At 58.2% G+C, this 18,177-nt stretch overlaps 6 protein-coding genes across 6 annotated transcripts; all 6 read left to right on the top strand.

Annotated features, from left to right (window-relative positions):
- The first annotated feature begins 43 nt into the window (after positions 1–43).
- On the top strand, positions 44–749 carry TRAVEDRAFT_25905 (Rhodanese-like protein). Its single transcript, XM_008033688.1, has 3 exons — positions 44–282; positions 336–571; positions 619–749. Exons 1-3 carry the CDS (start codon positions 55–57, stop codon positions 683–685), a joined length of 531 nt encoding a protein of 176 aa, XP_008031879.1. The 5' UTR covers positions 44–54; the 3' UTR covers positions 686–749.
- A 258-nt stretch (positions 750–1,007) lies between these two features.
- On the top strand, positions 1,008–2,927 carry TRAVEDRAFT_159598 (Frataxin; the record flags this gene model as incomplete). Its single annotated transcript, XM_008034956.1, has 5 exons — positions 1,008–1,195; positions 1,261–1,378; positions 1,451–1,545; positions 1,611–2,251; positions 2,309–2,927. The coding sequence occupies 4 exons, from the start codon at positions 1,008–1,010 to the stop codon at positions 1,765–1,767; spliced, it is 558 nt and encodes a 185-aa protein (XP_008033147.1). The 3' UTR covers positions 1,768–2,251; positions 2,309–2,927.
- Positions 2,928–3,246: 319 nt separating this feature from the next.
- On the top strand, positions 3,247–5,957 carry TRAVEDRAFT_111867 (transcription factor; the record flags this gene model as incomplete). Its single annotated transcript, XM_008034955.1, has 11 exons — positions 3,247–3,348; positions 3,402–3,794; positions 3,855–3,949; positions 4,001–4,051; positions 4,112–4,198; positions 4,254–4,378; positions 4,431–4,595; positions 4,646–4,887; positions 4,939–5,292; positions 5,721–5,781; positions 5,884–5,957. The coding sequence occupies 11 exons, from the start codon at positions 3,247–3,249 to the stop codon at positions 5,955–5,957; spliced, it is 1,749 nt and encodes a 582-aa protein (XP_008033146.1).
- Positions 5,958–6,151: 194 nt separating this feature from the next.
- On the top strand, positions 6,152–9,188 carry TRAVEDRAFT_25901 (Bromodomain-containing protein). Its single transcript, XM_008033687.1, has 7 exons — positions 6,152–6,442; positions 6,499–6,770; positions 6,844–7,287; positions 7,336–7,663; positions 7,720–8,022; positions 8,087–8,415; positions 8,472–9,188. The coding sequence occupies exons 1-7, from the start codon at positions 6,196–6,198 to the stop codon at positions 8,796–8,798; spliced, it is 2,250 nt and encodes a 749-aa protein (XP_008031878.1). The 5' UTR covers positions 6,152–6,195; the 3' UTR covers positions 8,799–9,188.
- Positions 9,189–11,108: 1,920 nt separating this feature from the next.
- TRAVEDRAFT_111006 (P-loop containing nucleoside triphosphate hydrolase protein) lies at positions 11,109–15,872 on the top strand (the record flags this gene model as incomplete). The annotated part of the gene is made up of 10 exons (XM_008034954.1): positions 11,109–11,237; positions 11,346–11,846; positions 11,972–12,152; positions 12,201–12,358; positions 12,405–12,504; positions 12,560–12,846; positions 12,898–13,077; positions 13,129–13,533; positions 13,595–13,723; positions 13,779–15,872. The coding sequence occupies 10 exons, from the start codon at positions 11,109–11,111 to the stop codon at positions 15,870–15,872; spliced, it is 4,164 nt and encodes a 1,387-aa protein (XP_008033145.1).
- A 756-nt stretch (positions 15,873–16,628) lies between these two features.
- On the top strand, positions 16,629–17,791 carry TRAVEDRAFT_42287 (P-loop containing nucleoside triphosphate hydrolase protein; the record flags this gene model as incomplete). The annotated part of the gene is made up of 5 exons (XM_008034022.1): positions 16,629–16,734; positions 16,803–16,949; positions 17,017–17,283; positions 17,345–17,430; positions 17,501–17,791. 5 exons carry the CDS (start codon positions 16,629–16,631, stop codon positions 17,789–17,791), a joined length of 897 nt encoding a protein of 298 aa, XP_008032213.1.
- Positions 17,792–18,177: the final 386 nt, after the last annotated feature.

Genomic DNA, 18,177 nt, shown 5'->3' with positions numbered 1-18,177 from the left:
CCAGCACCTTTCACGACCATCACCTCCCTATCTACCTCGCCCGAAGCTCCACACATGTTTCGCCTAGCTCTCGCCAGATCCGCGGGTGCTGCCCGGACTGTTTCCCATGTTAGGGCACCTATTGTCTCTCCCCGCATTGCTCTTGGACTGCGTCATGAATCCACGAAAGTCTCAGATGAGCGCAAGAAGGTGCTTCAGGCTCGGGATGCCCTCCAGGGCGATTGGGACGCGAAGGAGATCACGTATGAGGAGCTCAAGCCCAAGACGCAGCAGCCTAGCCCGGTACGTTTCCCGATGCACTCGGAACACGCCGCGTTCTCATCACAGGCATTCAGGACAAGTACTTGATCGATGTTCGGGAACCCGATGAAGTCTTGCAAGGGTCAATACCTTCTGCGGTCAACCTGCCGCTTTCCGTCATTTCCAGCGCGTTCCACCTGCCTGCCGCCGAGTTCAAGGAGAAATTTGGTTTCGAGAAGCCTCGTCTCGACCAGGAGGTCACGTTCTACTGCCGTAGCGGAAAGCGGTCGACCACGGCGTCAGACGTGGCCAAGCGGAACGGTTACACCAAGTACGTTTACGTATATCGATGCGAGGACTTGTCTAACATACGAGCAGCATTCTCAACTACAAGGGCTCATGGCTGGAGTGGACCGCGCGCGAAGGCCAGAAGCCTGCGGCCTGAATATACCAGCGCGATCGACTTGTACTACCCTGTAGACATGCTAGATGTTTCATGGAATTTTCTTTATCCTGCGAGAATGTTGTTGGCCGTGTGTATCAAGTCCCAGGGCTGCTGAACAGGTACGAAGACAGTTCGCGCGATCCTGTTCAATTATGCCGACATTGCGACCCTAACCCTAATGTAGTAATTCTGCACTCGAAGCAGAAGTTGCATCATAGCTTGTCCTCGTTCCCTCACGTCCGTACTTGACCATCGTCTCCCTGCTATTCCTTGACATACGCCTCTTCCTGCATCTATAACCCCAAGGCTTTCGTGACCATACATGAATCCCCTCAGGCAGTCTTGTCGTCTCGCTTCGCGTTCATCGCTCTTCGCACGGCACGCACCTGTGGCCGGCATCCCTCGAGCCATTCGCCTCCTCTCCCAGCAACAGCGGTCGCGGCTACCAACCCTTCACGCGGAGTGCCAACGACGACACCTAGCAACACCTCCGCCGCAGGTGAAGCACAGGTCTGACACCGGGCAACTGGTTCGTGCACTGCGGGCGCGACTGACACCTCTCGGCATCTGCGCAGTGACCTGCCGACGCACTTGTACCATCAGTATGCGGACGCCACCATGGACACGATGCTCGAGTCGCTAGAGGCCCTTCTGGACGATATGGCGGACCCCGAATGCGAGGTCGAATATAGCGTGAGTAGCCATCCGCATACAGCCGCCCCGAGCCCTGAGCCAAGACATCTGACCGCGCCCGTACCTGTGCAGAGCGGCGTCCTCACGCTGAAGCTAGGCAGCAAGGGGACATATGTTATCAACAAGCAGCCGCCGAATAAGCAGATATGGCTGTCTTCCCCATTTAGGTGCGCATCCCTGCCGTTGCTTGTCCACGAAGTACCATTGACCGAGGCTTCTTCTCTCCGTGCAGCGGACCGAAGCGGTATGACTATGCGCCGGAAGAAGACGGGTGGGTCTACGCGCGAGACGGTCGGTCGATGAACGACCTTCTCAACCAAGAACTGAGCGATGCGCTTGCCCGAGATGTGGATTTGGGTTTGACTGGTGTGTCTACGCAGGTCAGCTGAAGCCCACAGAAGCCCTGCGATCTGTCACGCCGTGCACGTTCGGATGCGAAATGCGGTTCAATCGTCATGTTCTAGTTCTTGGGGCATCGCCTTGCACGTCGCGACGTTTGCCTATCTAGTACCGTATCTATGTATACAAGGTTCACGAGTCGATGGAGTGCTCGGTGGATGTAATGAATGCGATGCCAAACATAAAAACGTGATAATGCATGGGGTTGATATACAGGAGATGAACGTAATGCTAGCGAAAACAGTGTTCGACGATAGATGCGATGCCAAAGACGTAAGGTAATGGGCGGGAGATTGTAGCGTGACCGAACGAGCGACACAGAGCATACAGGGCGACGATGAGGGAAGCAAGGGTAAAGGGTGTAAAGGGCTCGCCAACGATAGGGGAAGGGCACTGCGGACGCATTAGGTTTGGTCCGGGAAATTTGGGTTATCAAACTGTCTCCGGCGGTGGAGGAAGACAGATCCGAGCAACCTATCATAGTGAAGATTGTCAACGCGGGAAGCATTGTCATGAATAGAGCAGACATACCTGTTTGCATCCTCGTATCGTTGCGTTACACGCTGGACCTCGACGTAATCCACTACATCCGCATCCTTGGTTGGAATAGATATCGTAAACGACGGCGTGTGCTTGTGAATATCATGATGCGCGGAAATCTGCGAGTCGTCGTGTGATAGCGCAGGTGCGGTCTTGTCCGGGGCAGCGAAGTGGTGGCGGTAGGGATGCTCGGGATGGATATGTTGATGCGGCGAGGACAGATGGAAGTCGGGAGAGGTGGAAGTGAAGAGTATACGATGCCTCTGTTCTGCATGGAGGTCATGAAGAAGCGTGTTGACGTTTCTGTATTCCCCCGCCTGCTCCATGCGTTGCGCTTGCTCTGAAGATTCCGCTTGATCGGCAGGATGCTCGTCGCCCTCTACATCCTCCTCGCCGTCTGTGTCGTCCCTACCCCACGAGCTGTTTCCATGGGTGGCAGCCCTAGCTCGTAGTGGCGCGATTTGTCGTCTCCGTTTAGCCACCCTCTCGAAGGCATCGATTGCAGGCTCCGGTGTGGCCGCGTAAGGCGTGTCCGGTACGAACGACGGCGAAGACCTCTGACGCTTCAGCATCGCGATGGGGTTGTTCTGGGAGGGCAAATGACGGTGTGTTAATGGATAGGGAGGCTCCCCGGGCAACGAGTGGTCGTTGGCCACAGCGAGGGCTGGTGGCTGTTGGATGGAGGAACCAGGGCGCCTCAAACGCGCACAAATATGAGCGCGTCTCGGCAAGTCGCGACACACGTAAGCGTGTAAGCGCCCGTTCTACTTGCGCCAAGCTTGCGCGCCAGGTTCAGAACTCCACATTCGCCGCAATCAGCCTCAGTTCCAGCAACTCTCTCGCTTTTGTTGTACACTCATACCCGGCAGTCGCCCTAGCTATATCTACCTTTGCTACACTACCCAAGATATCTTGCAAACATGTCGGACATGGACGTGTTTGCGGCAATGGGCATAGGCGGGTTTGGCAAGAAGACCAAGCAACGCCAACTGGACCCTAAGAGGTTCGAGAAGAACAAGCGAAGTGACATGGTACGCGGTAGCCAGACATTTGTACATGGGAAAGAGCTCATAGACAACCGCAGCTTCCATCTTCCTCGGCACCAGTCATAAAGGCAGAGGACGGTGCACCTCCCTTGGCTACCTCCTCCGTGCTTGCGGGGCCAAACTCGGAGGAACAGGACTCCGACTCTGAACCTGGCCCTGCTCCGCCGCCGCCTCAGACCAAGGATGGCAACGAGGAGGAGGAGCCCGAGTTCGACATGTCGGACGACGACCTCGACCAGCCACATTTCCCCATCTCGCACGAGCTTATCCTCAAGGACCACACCAAGGTCGTGTCTGCGTTGACGATGGATCCGTCCGGTGCGCGGGTGCTGTCTGGCTCGCATGACTACGATTGCAAGCTGTGGGACTTCGGTGGAATGGACTGGAGGTGTAAGCCATTCAAGACTTGGGAACCTGCCGGCTCTTACTATGTGCGCCCCCCTCTCTAGCTCGTATCAGGTGCTGTCGGCTTAACGTGAGGTCCCGCATAGGTACATGATCTGAAGTTCTCGAATGACGGCCGACAATTCCTCGCAATCTCGGGCACGACGCAAGCGAAGATGTACGACCGTGATGGAGAGGAGCTGTGCGTACAACCTTGCTTGTCTGTGAACGGGCAGTCTGACCTGACTGGCAGGGGCACCTATGTCAAGGGCGATCCCTATATCCGTGACATGAAGAATACGTCGTACGTGACCCTCTTCTCCCCCACTGCATGCGTGCGTCTGACCCACGGTCATGTGCGCAGCGGCCACGTCGCCGAGCTCACGGCCTGTGCGTGGCATCCGAGGGACCCGCAAACATTCATCACCAGCTCGCTTGACTCAACAATCCGGTTCGTCCCAGGCCCTGTCTCCATATCCCGCGCCGCCCATTGACGTAAAACGCAGCATCTGGGATGTCGAGGACAAGCGGAAACAGAAGACAGTGATTGTTGTCAAATCGAAGGAGCGCGGTGCGCGCACAAAAGTGCATGCATGCGCGTATTCTCCCGACGGCGGCTTGATTGGCGGTGGTACGTGCCCTGTGTGCGCCGCTATGAGACACCACTAATCGCTCCCGTGCAGCGTGCATGGATGGGGCCCTGCATATGTGGCAAACGAAGTCCAACTTTGTGCGACCGAGCCTGAGCATCGAGGGCGCCCATACGAAGGGTACGGAGACGGGCTCGGTGGTATTCTCAGTTGACGGGCGGACTGTGCTCACTCGCGGTGGCGACGACACGGTGAAGCGTGAGTCATCCGACATGCTTGATGGGTGCTGGGATTGACGTCAGGTTTAGTGTGGGACCTGCGCTCGTTCAAGAAACCACTGGTCACTCGCACGGGCCTGGCAACGCTATATCCGCAGACAAATGCCATCTTCAGTCCCGATAACAAGTATGTCGTCACAGGGGCAGGCGCGACCTCGAAGGGGGCCAGAGGTCATCTGCTGTTCATGCAGAAGGACACGCTCGAGACCGTCAAGGACCTCGAGGTTGAATCGACACCAGTGAAAGTGTATTGGCATTCGAAGATCAACCAGGTGTGTGAGTCTGAGGTGATGATTTGGCGATGTTATCTCATCGCAATACAGGTCCTCACAGGTCTATCCAACGGCCAAATATGCGTGCTGTACTCGCCCGATATGTCCGCCAACGGTGCGAAGTTGCTCCTCAACAAGGGTCCTCCAAGGAAAGCGACCGTGGAAGACATGTCGGACGCTGTGTCTGCTCCCACTATCATTACGCCGCATGCTCTGCCCATGTTCCGGGACAGCGAAATCGGTCGCAGCACGAAGCGCAAGAGGGAGAAGGAGCGGATGGATCCTCAGAAGAGTCGTCGGCCAGAACTTCCCGTCACTGGCCCTGGGCGAGGTGGACGAGTGGGTGCGAGTGCAACGCAACACGTTGTTCAGAATTTGGTCAGGGACACGACCCGAGACGAGGATGTGAGTTCTTTTCTCGCAGAGTTTTTGACTCGCCTTCCTCCGCGCCTTTCCGGACATCACCTTCTTCCGTATCTGACATCAGCTATCCTCCATCTATCCATCCGATATCGTTGTGAGCGGGTGGAGGAGATGCCCTGGACACTCAGGACACTCTTCGCGCGCCGCCAGCGCACTATCTGCTCGCTGAGCGAGAGAGCGGGCGCAGGCTGGTTTTTTTCCGCTGGGGTGCAGAGTCCAATCAGAGGGGTCCGTGGATTGCCGGTTGTGACACGCCCACCGCGCGTTGCCATCCGGAAGAGCTCCGGGGTCCTGGTCTGGCCCAGTCTCCGAGTCCTCGTTGACCTTCCCATCTTCCTCCCCGTCCACGACCACCGCTTGTCTCAAGCTCATCTCTTGTTTCGGACGTGCTAACTGTTTTTGCCACCTAGCCGCGCGAAGCCCTGCTCAAGCTGGCTGCAAGTGCCGACGAGAATCCAGTTTGGACCGCGGGTGAGTCGACAAATTTTCAACGCTGATGGAGCCAGACTCTGATTGGTGTTGTTTGTGTCCGGCTGTGATTTGCTGACGTGTGAACCTTATTTTCGAACTCAGCTTGGCGCGCAAACCAGCCAAAGCCCGTGTTTGCGCTCGCGGAGGAGGAGCAGGAGGGCGAGGAAAAGCGGTAGATAGATGCTGTGGATATGTGCGCGAACGAAAGAGACAGAAAGGAGAGCAAGGGAGGGCCGGGCGGAGACGAAAACGGGATAGGGAGGAAATTGAGGACGCGGGAGATCGAACCTTATTTCGTTGCGCGTATAAAGACTCTAGCCCAACTTCGGATCTCCTGTCCCCCCAAATCTCACCTGCTCCCTTTGCCCTCTGTCACCCCTCCGTGACTGTCACGCGCCGCCTTGGCCGGAAACGATGACCGACGCGCTCTCCGCAACAACACTCAATGGCGCCCTCCCCGACCCTGTCTCTGCCCCGGACTCGCCTGCCGTAGACTCTGTGGCCACGCCCATCAACAACTCCCTCGTGTCCGACATCAAGATCGACGTCGACTTCACTGAGCAGGAGAGTGACGCGCGACACGAACCTCCCGCGCTCCCCAAGGCGGAGCAGCTGGAGGACGCGTCCGTCGTCCCCCAGGTCAGCACGCCTGTAGACCCTGGTGAGTACCTTGCCATTGTCGACGCGTCTTTGTCGCCTTACGCGTCGGCGCATAAGACTCCATCCCGATCGCGCCTCCACACGGCACACCTCCGCCACCGCCCGGTGAGCTGTTGGAGGACGTGAAGATGGCCGAAGAAAACGCGTCTGCGAAAGGCGCAGACGTGGAGATGTCGGATGCGAGTGGCCAGACGAACGGTCTCCCTAACGGACAAACTCCATACGCTAATTCTGTCAATGCTAATAACGATGACAATGATGATGATAAACCCCCGCCCGCTAAGAGAGCTAGGAAATACTCGGATGCGGAGAGAGCGTCGCTCGCAAACGTAAGCACATATTTCCCCCCTGTGCGCCGCTATGGGGCGTGCTAATCTGCCTTCTTCGCATCTCGTTCTGAAGACTGCCACTCCACCTCCAGCATCCGTGTCCCCTCCCGCGACTATCACGCCTCTTCCATCGACTTCTCCGCCTACTCTCACCCCGGCTCAATGGCGCTTCTGTCTGTCGACCGTACGCACGCTCAAGCGGATGAAGGACTCTGGCCCCTTCCTCAACCCCGTCGACCCTGTCGCGTTGGGCATTCCCCATTACCCGACCATCATCAAGCACCCCATGGATTTCTCCTCCATCGAGCGCAAGCTTACGACTTCTAATCCCGCGAAGCCTGATCCCAACCCTGCTAACCCTCGGTACGGCTCGGTCGACGATATCGTCGCGGACATTCGCCTCATCTTTGCGAACTGCCTCACATTCAACGGTCCAGACCATCCTGTGACGCAAATGGGCAAGCGCGTTGAGGCTGTCTTCGACAAGCAGGTGAAGCAAATGCCCCCGCCCGAGGAGGTAAGCTTCAATAAATCTATTGAAGAAATTCTGGCTGATTTTGGCCAGCCCAAACCTCCTGCACCGAAGAAGATCGCGACCCCTCCTCCTCCCCCTCCGCCTGCGCCTCCGAAGAAAGCTGCCCGTCGTCCTTCTAACCCCGTACCCGTCATCAGGCGGAACGATGAGGCCGCGGGCGTCAGTCGGCCGAAGCGCGAGATCCACCCTCCAGCCCCGAAGGATCTTCCGTACGCTGAGGCAACACGGAAACCACGGAAAGCGAAGGCTCCTAGGGATGCGGCCACTGCGGAGCAGCTGAAGTTCTGTGAGAAGCTCTGGAAGGATCTTCACCAGAAGCAGCATTATACCATCGCGCATCCCTTCTACGAGCCAGTCGGTATGTGTTCTGTACTTCCATAGCGCGTCGCGGCTTTCCTGACATCCCCCCTACAGACCCGGTGAAGATGGGGATCCCTGAGTATCCCAAGGTCGTCAAGAAACCCATGGATCTGGCGACGATGAAGAAGAAGCTGGACGCCGGCGAGTACAGCACGGCTGAGAAGTTCCGCGAGGACTTCAGGTTGATGGTCAAGAACTGCATGACCTTCAATCCTCCCGGCAATCCTGTCCACGAGGCAGGGAAGGCTCTTCAAGTCCTCTTCGAAGAGAAGTGGAAGAACCTGCCTTCCCCGCGTCCATACGAGGACAGCGATGACGAGGAGGAGGAGGAGGAAGGGTCCGAGGACGAGCGTGCTCGTAAGTGCTTCGTGTTCTAAAGTTGCCCTCTTAACGGTGCTGAGTGTAGCACGCCAACTCCAAGGTATGATTGCGGACATGGAGACGCAAATCGAGAATATGAAGAACCACCTCGCCTCGCTGAAACGACCGGCTAAGGAGAAGAAGGAGAAGAAGAAGGAGAAGCCGCCCAAGCCCACTCCTCCTGTAGCGTCGACGTCGAAACCCACACCGAAACAGACGAAAGCGCCTCCTGCCCCCAAGGGCAAGAAGACGAAGAAGCCTGTTACCGACGACGATGTCCTCACTTTCGAGCAAAAGAAGGACCTCAGCGACACGATCAGTAAGCTCGACGGCGCGAAACTCGAGAGGGTCATCCAGATCATCCACGAGGGCGTGCCAGAGATTCGTGACGTGAGTCTTGCTTTGTGTCCAACCCCGCTGGAGCCAGTGATTGACATCCTCAGCAGAGTACGGAAGAGATCGAGCTCGAGATCGACCAGCTTCCAGCAGCTGTACTGACGAAGCTCTACAACTTCGTCATCCGACCACTCAAGCCCCCAGTCAAGCGACCACGCACTGGCAAGGGCACGGGTACTGGCGGGCTGAAGCGGAAGAGCATGGACGAGGACGTCGAGACGAAGAAGATCCGCGCGCTGGAGGAGAAGCTGAAGTCCTTCGAGCAGGGTGGGCGGGCGTCTGGAGGAGGCGCGAACGGCGCGGGGCCAGCAGAGGAGAGCGAGCATTCCTCCGCGGAGTCGAGCTCGGACGAGAGTTCAGCGAGCGATTCAGAGTGAACTTTCACGCATGCCTTCCTTTGTCGTTCTTCGGACTCCCAGATATACTCTCGCCGTAATATTCTCAGCCTGCATGCGTCCACCTCTGCTCGGTGACATCTTCCTTGGGTTGTACTCCGCGTCGTTCTCTCCGTCAAGTTATACACTTCGTCATCATCAGCGTACATATTAAAATTACAGAACCCGACCATGTAGCTAGTTAGTACTATACGTTCATATTCCACTTTCTTGTAACTCATCCTTCACACCTCGAAATGCACGATGTGAGCATTACCGACGGCGACCAGGCGCGCCTGCACGGAAGTTCTGCCATCCAGATCGCGACGCCTCTTTGGTGGGGCCTGCGGCGGGCTTGGGTGGTGGAGGGAGCCTCGATGTCTGAGGAGCGGAGGGCGGGAGCGCGCCGAAAGGTGGCACCGGGGGTGGATGTGCGGCCGTAGGGGGTATTGATGACCACCCTCCTGCGCTGGGAGGCACGCTTGCTGGCCCCCAGCCTCCTCGAGTCTCGCGCGGGACTGGCGGGGGCGGCCCTGGGGCATGTATCATGGAAGGTGGCGGAGCGTTGTGCGGCAGTGCGGGTGGGGGAGGTGGTGGGACGGAGCCGCCCGTCTCAAGAGAGGTCCATCCCGCAGTCCGGAACGCAGGTGCAGTTCTGTAGTCGTTCCTGGAAGGAACTCCGGATGTCGCTGTAGGTGGCGAGGGAGGCGCTGCACTCGGGGGAGCCGGTGGACCCGACGGTGGCGCAGGTGTATCCGCGTTCGCCCATCCACCTCGGGTGCTCGTACTCCCGGAGGATTGGTGCGTGTCCCCTACCGTGGCCCACCCTGACCGCTTGGGAGGCTCCGCAGGTTGTACTGCCGCAGCAGAGCTGCCAAGCGTTGCCCACCCGCTCTTCGCAGGCCCGCCGGGCACAGAGGACGGCTCGCCGGCCGGCGCGAGCGCAACGGGCGGCTTCGCCATCTTCACGCCTGCGGCCTTTGCGATCTTGCGGAGCTCCTTCTCCTCGCGCTTGCGCTCCTTCTCTTTGCGCTTGTCGACCTCCTCCTTCGTGTTGCGGCTTGCGCGCTGCGTGGCCTGCATGTCGCGGAAGCGCACCTTGTGGTGGTGTGCGTACGAGTTCGTGTGCTCGTCGTACTGCGCGACATTCTGGAACTGCTTCTCGCACACTTCGCAGTAGAAGGGCCGGAGCACGCTCGAGAGCTCGGACTGCACCGCAACGCGGCGCGCGACGGCTTCCTGGGAACGGGTGTGCGTCAGTATTCTGCGCCGCCGGGGCAGGGCTGTATGGGACGTACTTCGCGTTGTTTGCGCTGTTCCTCGGTTTCCTTGATTTGTTGCTCAGAGTCCAGTTTGCGGCGCTGAGAGACCGTCGTCTCGACTGGGGGACGTTTGTTAGGCCCGGACTCCGGCCCATTTACAAGAACTTACTCATGCGGACATCTTGGTTGGCCTTTCCCAGCCCAGTAAGGTCGTTCTTGACATAGAATGGCACCGGGTCGACACGGCCTTTGTTGCGCGTAAGGGAACACTTCGCATCGGCTGTGAACAATAAACATACCGTCTCCTGAGAGCCCGAGTGGCGACCCTTCAACCCAGCCCATCTTCGCGAGCATCGAGAAGCCCACATTGGTGCTCTTGATCTTCGTTTCGACGGTGATGACCTCGCGCTCGGGCTTGCGGGAGTAGTACTCGTCATATTTATCTATATCCATGACATCGGGGGGCGGAGGGGAGGGAGAGCGGGAGACCAAGGAGACATCGTCCTCGCTTTCGTCCTCGTCTCCGTCTCCGTCTCCGTCCGGCCGAGTACGCTGGGTAGTATGGGGGAGGGAGAAGAAGCATGCAGGGTGTATTCGAGGTTCGGAGAATGCGCAACGAGTACCTTCAACGATGGCTGGGCAGCCTCGTTAGGATCTGGGCGGTTGAGGGGTATGGCGTTCCAGCGCGCAACGGCGTCTGAGGACATGTTGAGAGCAATCTGAGACAGCAATGAGCAGGACAGCGACGAGAGAGACCAAGCAATGAGCAGAGATAGAGTATGGAGACAACGGAGGGGTCGAAGTCGTCCCTTGGAAGCACGGCAGACAGCCAGGCCCACAGGCCAGTGGCACGAGCTGCAGGGATGCCGTAGGAATATTTAGCGAATTAGTAAAACAAACATTAAATATTTCCCGTCTCAATCTACAGCGTCGGACCGGTCATGTGACCAAGACGCGGTGAATTCGCGCGTCGCGTCTTGAGCGCGCTCGCCACAACTTGCCTCCTCCCTCCTCCTTCCCGCCGCCATAGCGTCTTTTCCCTCCATCAACGATGAGCGACGACGACTACTTTGACGATGAGCTGGACTCAGCATTCATCAACGAGGTTGAGGCCATAGAAGCTGCCCATATACCTCCGTCCGCACCAGCTGCGGCAAGTCGCCCAGCCACTGCGAATTCGGTCCCCACCTCCAAGTTCAAATCCGCCCAGCCTCCTATGCGTCTTCCTCCTCATAAACCGGTTACACACATCTCTTCATCTGCCTCAAGGCCTGCTGCTGTGGCCAAGGCTTCCTCTCCTCGTCGCGCGTCTGCATCACATATCATCGAGCTCGACGACTCCAGTGACTACGGCGATGCTTTCGACGACGTGATCGTGGACGATGCGGCACTAGCTCAGTTCGACGCGATATGTCAGCGAGAGCTTGACATTCAACACGGTAGACTCCAGCCACCCGCTAATCCAGTCCCAGGGCCGTCCAGGGCAAATGGGCTCGTTCGAAGGCCCTCCAAGGGCGCCCAGTTGACTCTCTTCGGGGACGTCGCAAACGACGTCGAACCCGCGAAACCAGCAGCTCCACCTCCAAGACAATTTCAGCGCACCCGCTCGAGACAGATGCCCCTTGCAGGGCAGGCGAAGAAGACGAAGCAGTGGGATCGTACGGCCTATGCGAAGACTGGCTGGAGAAAGCCCAAGGCAATCCCAGACAAGGGGAAGGGTCGAGCCTCAGATGATGAAGCAGAGGAAGAAGCCATGGAATTCGAACAATTCCCTGCCCCCGAGGTTCCCGTTGGGTGAGTGCCCTGAAACTACCTGTACGTGTTAAATATTCACCGTTTCTTCTATACGCGCTCTTAGACCGGTATGTATATGGTGCTTGCAACGCGGACTTTATAGTGACACATCGCGCCCAGACTCCCACTATGAAACTGTCTGCGGACAGACTAGCGGCGAAGACGTGGATATATCCGCTCAACAAGCCAAAACGAGATTACCAGTACAATATCGTCAAGAAATGCCTCTACGAGAATACACTCGTCGCCCTTCCTACGGGCCTGGGAAAGACCTTCATTGCTGGAGTGGTGATGCTAAACTGTACGCCAACAGTCTCTAGTTACCTGGTCACAGCTGACACTACGCCAGATTATAATTGGTTCCCTCAGGGAAAGGTCGTCTTCGTTGCCCCCACGAAGCCACTTGTAGCGCAACAGATAGATGCCTGCCACAAGACCTGCGGAATCCCAGGTAGTGCCGCCGCTGAGCTCACGGGCAACGTGACCAAGGATAGGCGCATCGCAGCAGTAAGTTCTTGTTTGTTATGTATGCGCATGCTTGACTGTGCTTTAGTGGAGGGACAAACGCGTTTTCTACGCCACGCCTCAAACGTTCTTGAACGACCTTATCAATCATCATGTCGACGCACTAGACATAGTGCTCATAGTTGTTGGTATGTTTTTATAGTAGCAAGTACTTCGTGCACGTCTCAGTAATCAACTTCATAGATGAGGCCCACAGAGGAACAGGGGACTACGCTTATGCGCAAGTCGTGCGATACATGATGCAACACAATCCTCATTTCCGCATCATGGCGCTCACCGCAACCCCCGGAAGCAAGCCCGAAGCTGTTCAGGAAATTGTGGATGCATTACATATCAGCCACATCGAAATCCGCAACGAATCCGATTCCGACCTCAAGAAGTACCTCCACACGAAACACGAGACGGAACACCACGTCCACATGACAGAAGACATTGTCCTGATTCGGGATGCATTAGCCTCCCTCATGACAGTCAGTGCTCTTCAGTAGCGACGCAGAACCACATCTAACGAATGTCTTCAGCCCCTCATCAAGAAGGTGCAGGCTGCCGGATTCCTCAAGAATGGCAACACTGCTCCAAGCATGTTGCACCCCTTCCGGTGTCAATCTACGGTCGGTGAGATGGCCAAGTCGCGAGCCCCGCAATACGCCATCGGCGCTGCCGCGCAACTTGGCCCTTTGGCGCGAGCAATGGGCTACTTGGTGAGTACTGCGTATGAGGTGAATGGACACTTGACTAACTCACGCGCACAGATGGAGAACAGCATCGCGATGTGCTACGGCTACCTGAAGGATATCGCTACCGGCGGCGGTGCCGATGACAGTTCCTCGAAGAAGGCTATTCGCAAGATGGAGGGCTTCGCGAACCTCATGAAGGAGCTCGAAAAACAGGCCTCGCGGGGGTTCTCGATGCACCCCAAGATGGACACGCTCCGCACGCTGCTCATCGACCACTTCGGAAAGGAACTGCCTGATCCTGCGGACGCATCAGGCGTGTGCAAGTCGCGCGCTATGGTGTTTGTTTCCTTCCGGGAGTGCGTGGAGGAGATCGTGGAGTTGCTCAACAAGGAGTCGCCCATCATCAGAGCGAAGGCATTCATCGGTCAGGGTACCGATAAGCAAGGGAAGAAGGGTTATGCGCAGAAGGAACAGTTGGAGGTGAGTGGTCTGCTCTGGAGTTACGTTGCTGTATATATGCCGACATGCGGACACTCTGTAGGTCATCGAACAATTCAAGGCCGGCAAGTACAATCTTCTAGTCTCCACTTCGATCGGGGAAGAAGGATTGGACATCGGCGAGGTAGACGTGATCGTCTGTTACGACGCGCAGAAGACCCCGATCCGCATGGTGAGCTTCGTCTGTCTCTCCGCAGAGTCTTCATGATGTGAACGCCGCTTTATAGCTTCAGCGTATCGGACGGACAGGTCGCAAGGCCGCCGGCGCGGTGCACATCCTGCTTGCCCAAGGCCGCGAAGAACACAATTGGCAGAAGGCGCAGTCGAACTACCAAGACGTCCAGCACTTCATCGTGCGCGCTTCCGACCTCGAGGTGTACGGCGATGTCGACCGCCTCGTACCCGACGACATCGATCCCGAGCCCGTCGAGATGGAGATGGATATCGAGGAGTACGTGCGCGAGGAGCGCCCCTCGCGCAAGGGCTCAATGATGAACGGAGACTCTCCCAAGGCTAAGAAGCGCAAGCGCGACGCGGACCCGCTGCGGAACGTTCCCGCTGCGGCGGCGAAGGGTTTTGTAAGCGTCAAGGAGCTCTTGGTCAAGGCTGGCGGCGGGAAGCGGGCGAAGAAGCTGCAGTTCAACCTCGACCATGCGGACGAAGACGACTCAACGGACGAAGAGATCGAAGCGGACGTGATCGCGGCACTCCGGAGAGCTAAATCGGCCTCGGCAGTGCCCGAGTCTAGTAAAGGCACGGGCAAGGGCAAGAAGGCGTTGGCTCGGAGCGCGACTACGGCTGGGCCAAGCAAGAAGAAAGCCACTACGGGGACGAAGAAGAAAGCCACGAAAGCTGCCGCCCAAGCGACCCTGACACAACTGGACCTTGCATCGAGCGACGACTCTGACGACCGGGAGATAGAGCTTGGACTGGCAGCGTCGAAGAAGGCCTCGAGCTCCTCGGACGGTCGTAAGGCGACTGCCACGAAGGCGCCTGCGGCGAAGTCGCGTATCGCACGAGCGAGCACGAAGCAAGCCAGACGGTCTAGCTCCCCAGACATACCGCTCGACAGATCCATCATCGACATCACTACACCTGATGGGCCCACGAGTCGTACAGACGCTGCGATGCTGTTTTCGTCCCCCGAGCGTCCAATTCGGGCGAAGCGGCCGGTAGCCAGGAGCCCTTCAAGAGACTCTTCACCCGATCGGCCTTTGCAGTCAACGTCGAGGAGCACGAGCGCTCGTAGCCGCAGCCAAGGGCTATCCCAGCCTGATGGGAGGTTCTCACACCCACCAGCGCGTTCTACGTCGCCCTCGTCCCGCAGTGCCTCAGCTGAGAAGCAGGAGGGTGACATCCAGCGAGAGAAGGGCCCGGGGAACGATAGCATGGCATGGCTAATCGAAGACGACGACGAGCCGGATCTTGTACTCACCCCCTCCTCCCCTGCCGAGGCTCGTAGGAGGGCAGAGAGCCTCGCACTATCGGACGACGAACCTCTCTTCTTGGACTCTTCTCCCCCTCGCAAATCCTCACCGTTCAACTTCTCCGACGAGCCAGAGTTTCTTGACTCTCCCGTACCGTCTCAGCCGCCACATAACAAGCTGAGACCCTCCCACAGGACCGCTATGGGCCCTCCTGCGCTGCCCGCCCATGTACGGGCGGACCCTTCTCCGCCGCGCTCGGATGATCTGCCGCCAGAGCCAACCTTTGCAGTCCGTGCCCCCGGCAAGCTCCCGCGCAAGCGCGTCGCGGACGAAGCCCTCGACCTCGGGTCCTCCCCGCTCGCCATGCCCCCACCCTCCCAACGCCGCCTCCAACGCGAGCGCCCTCGCTCCCCCTCGCCCCCACCAGCGGCCCCGCCCAAGAAGAAGAAACGCAAATTCGCCGACGCGATGGAAGCTGCCCGGCACAACCCGTGGATCGACGTCGAGGCGACACACTCGGGCGACGAGCTCAGCGTGGGCTCGTCGGAGCCGGACCACGCGCTGGACGGCGACAGCGACGACCGCATGTTCGTCGACGAGCCCGGGCAGACGCAGGTCTCGCCGTCGTACGACCAGGCGGCGGTGTACCGCCGGAGCCTAATGACGCAGGCCCCGGGCCGCAGTGGGGCGGGCCCGCTGTTCGCAAATGGGCCGGTGCGGAGGGGGCGCGCGGCGTTTGGGCCGAGCAGGGCGGGGCCGTCGCGGTATGCGCGGGCGGTGACGAGCTCGCCGGTGGCCGAGGACGAGGGGCCGGATGAGTATGTGTTTGATAGCTTTGTGGTGGAGGACGACGAGGAGCTCGTGGACGCGGGCGAGCCGTCCAGCGATATCTGACTGTTTGGATTGGGTGCGAAATGGTAGTGAATGGTGAAGTCAATGTTGTAGATTATACGTATTGTTTACAGTAGGAATAATACCTCGCTGTGGAATGTATTCGAACATCACCAAGTAGGATCACTGGATGTATCGAAACGTCATGACGTCTTCTCTACTTCAGTTTGACTTCAGTGCCACCGAAGGGAATATAGCTAGACTAAAACATACTGAGCATTTGCATGCCATGTCCTGATTGAACATTAATGCCACGCTTGTTAGTTTTTGGATTCGAGCGAGCGAGCGCCTGCTCGCCGGCGCTTGCCGAAGCGTTCAGTAGCACGCCCGGGTCCCGTTTTGTACGCCATCTGTTTGCCTCTGTACCACGACGCTACCGTACAGGATACCCAGAATACCTCGTTTTCCACTGTCGACAGCCTGCATTCTCGATTGCTCCAACGCTCCATCCCACAACGTTCCTAGAGAGTTGCCTTTTCGAGGGCGCCGTTGTGGCGCAGTTCCGTAAGAAATTAAGTTACGCGTGTTCTCCACCACGCCCCTTCCGAGCGTCTTGGCTCGCACAAGTCGACGGGTATGTTCGTCCGGGGCCTGCAAGCTCCTCTGAAGGCTACTCGTTCGAGCCAGAGATGGTTCGCGTCGTGCACTCCGCCACGGCATGAGAACCCACTGGTGAATACAGCGGAGACACATGTCATCATATGCACTGACTGACTGCTGCTGCAGGGGCTTCCAAGACGGCCAGGCCCTCCGCCCACGATGCCGCGCAGAGGCGGCCCAATCCAGAAACGATCCTTGCCCCACGTCACGAAAGTGCTCGCCGTCGCCAGCGGAAAGGGCGGCGTGGGCAAGAGTACCGTCGCAGGTCAGCGGAGGCTGCCCGATACTTCCGCACACACGAGCTAACATTGTCATGATGCGTTACCGTTACAGTGAACCTAGCGTTCTCGCTAGCGATGCATGCTGAGCACGCACCGCGACAGCGTCCCCGTGTCGGCATCCTCGACCTCGACATCTTCGGGCCCTCCATCCCAAAGCTTATGGCTCTCGAGAACGTAGAGGAACCCCAGCTGACCGACGGTACGCCACCAACTCCGTGCTGTCGATGAGCCACTGGTTCAATCGTGCTAACTACCTCATCTGGCAGCTGGGGCCATTGTGCCCATAGTGAACCACGGGCTCCCGTGCATGTCCATGGGCTTCCTGCTGCCCAAAGCGCCAGGCACGGACTCGTCCGCGGACACGGCCGTCGTGTGGCGCGGGCTCATGGTCCAGAAGGCCGTGCAGCAGCTCCTCTTCGACGTCGACTGGCGCGACCCCGACGGCGGTGCGGGCCTCGACGTCCTTGTCATCGACATGCCGCCTGGCACGGGCGACGTGCCCCTCACGCTCGGGCAGCTCGTGAACGTCGACGGTAAGCGGCATACGCATGGCGCTCACTGACACGAGCATATGCTGAGCGACATCTTGTCTAGGTGCAGTCATCGTCTCGACGCCGCAAGACGTCGCGCTCACCGACGTCAGGAAGGGCGTGTCCATGTTCCAGAAGATAGCCGTGCCTGTGCGTCTCCGTTCCACCCGACCTCATGCCTCTGTGCCTCTAACTGAACGCACACATCGATACATCTCAGATCGTCGGCCTCCTGCTGAACGAGTCGCACTTCATCTGCCCCTCGTGCACAACCCCGCACGAGCTCTTCGGGCCCCCGGCCGCGTTCCGCGCCACGGCGGCGCGCTTCGGGGTGGACGTCCTCGGCGAGCTGCCGCTTGTCCCTGGGGTGAGCCGTGGGGGAGACCGTGGCGTGCCCTACGCGCTGCACAGCGCGAATGGGGTGGATCGGACGACCGATCCAGGCGGCAAGGAGTGGAGGGAGACGATGGCTGGTGTCGCTGGGCAAGTGTGGCAGTTCTTGTCAAAGTAGACTGATCCAGTCTTCGGGTACATCCCTCAGCGAAGTATTATTCATACTCTGGGACGACCCGGACGAGTCGCGTCGCGCGTAGTCGCGCGTTCGAACGTTCGCGGTCCCAACGTTTCTGAGGAGACATGTATAGCGCGTTTGTACCAGCGTTAATTCGAATGGCTTGTACGCGTCTCTGCTCTGGGCTGCTCACCTGTGCCATATACGAAAAAATATTCCATATCTGGCAAAACTCGAGGATTTCGAGAATCGAAACTGCATAGAAGAACACGCGTAACTGAATTTCTTACGAAACTGCACCACAACGGCGTGGTGCTCGCTCAGACGCGCACGATATGCCCTCGAAAAGGCAACTCTCTAGGAACGTCGTGGGATGGACTCGGAGC

Source organism: Trametes versicolor (assembly GCF_000271585.1).
Source record: "Trametes versicolor FP-101664 SS1 unplaced genomic scaffold TRAVEscaffold_1, whole genome shotgun sequence".
Classification (NCBI taxonomy): Eukaryota; Fungi; Basidiomycota; class Agaricomycetes; order Polyporales; family Polyporaceae; genus Trametes; species Trametes versicolor.
The sequence above is the reverse complement of the archived record's forward strand: the minus strand, read 5'-3'. Positions and strand labels throughout refer to the sequence as shown.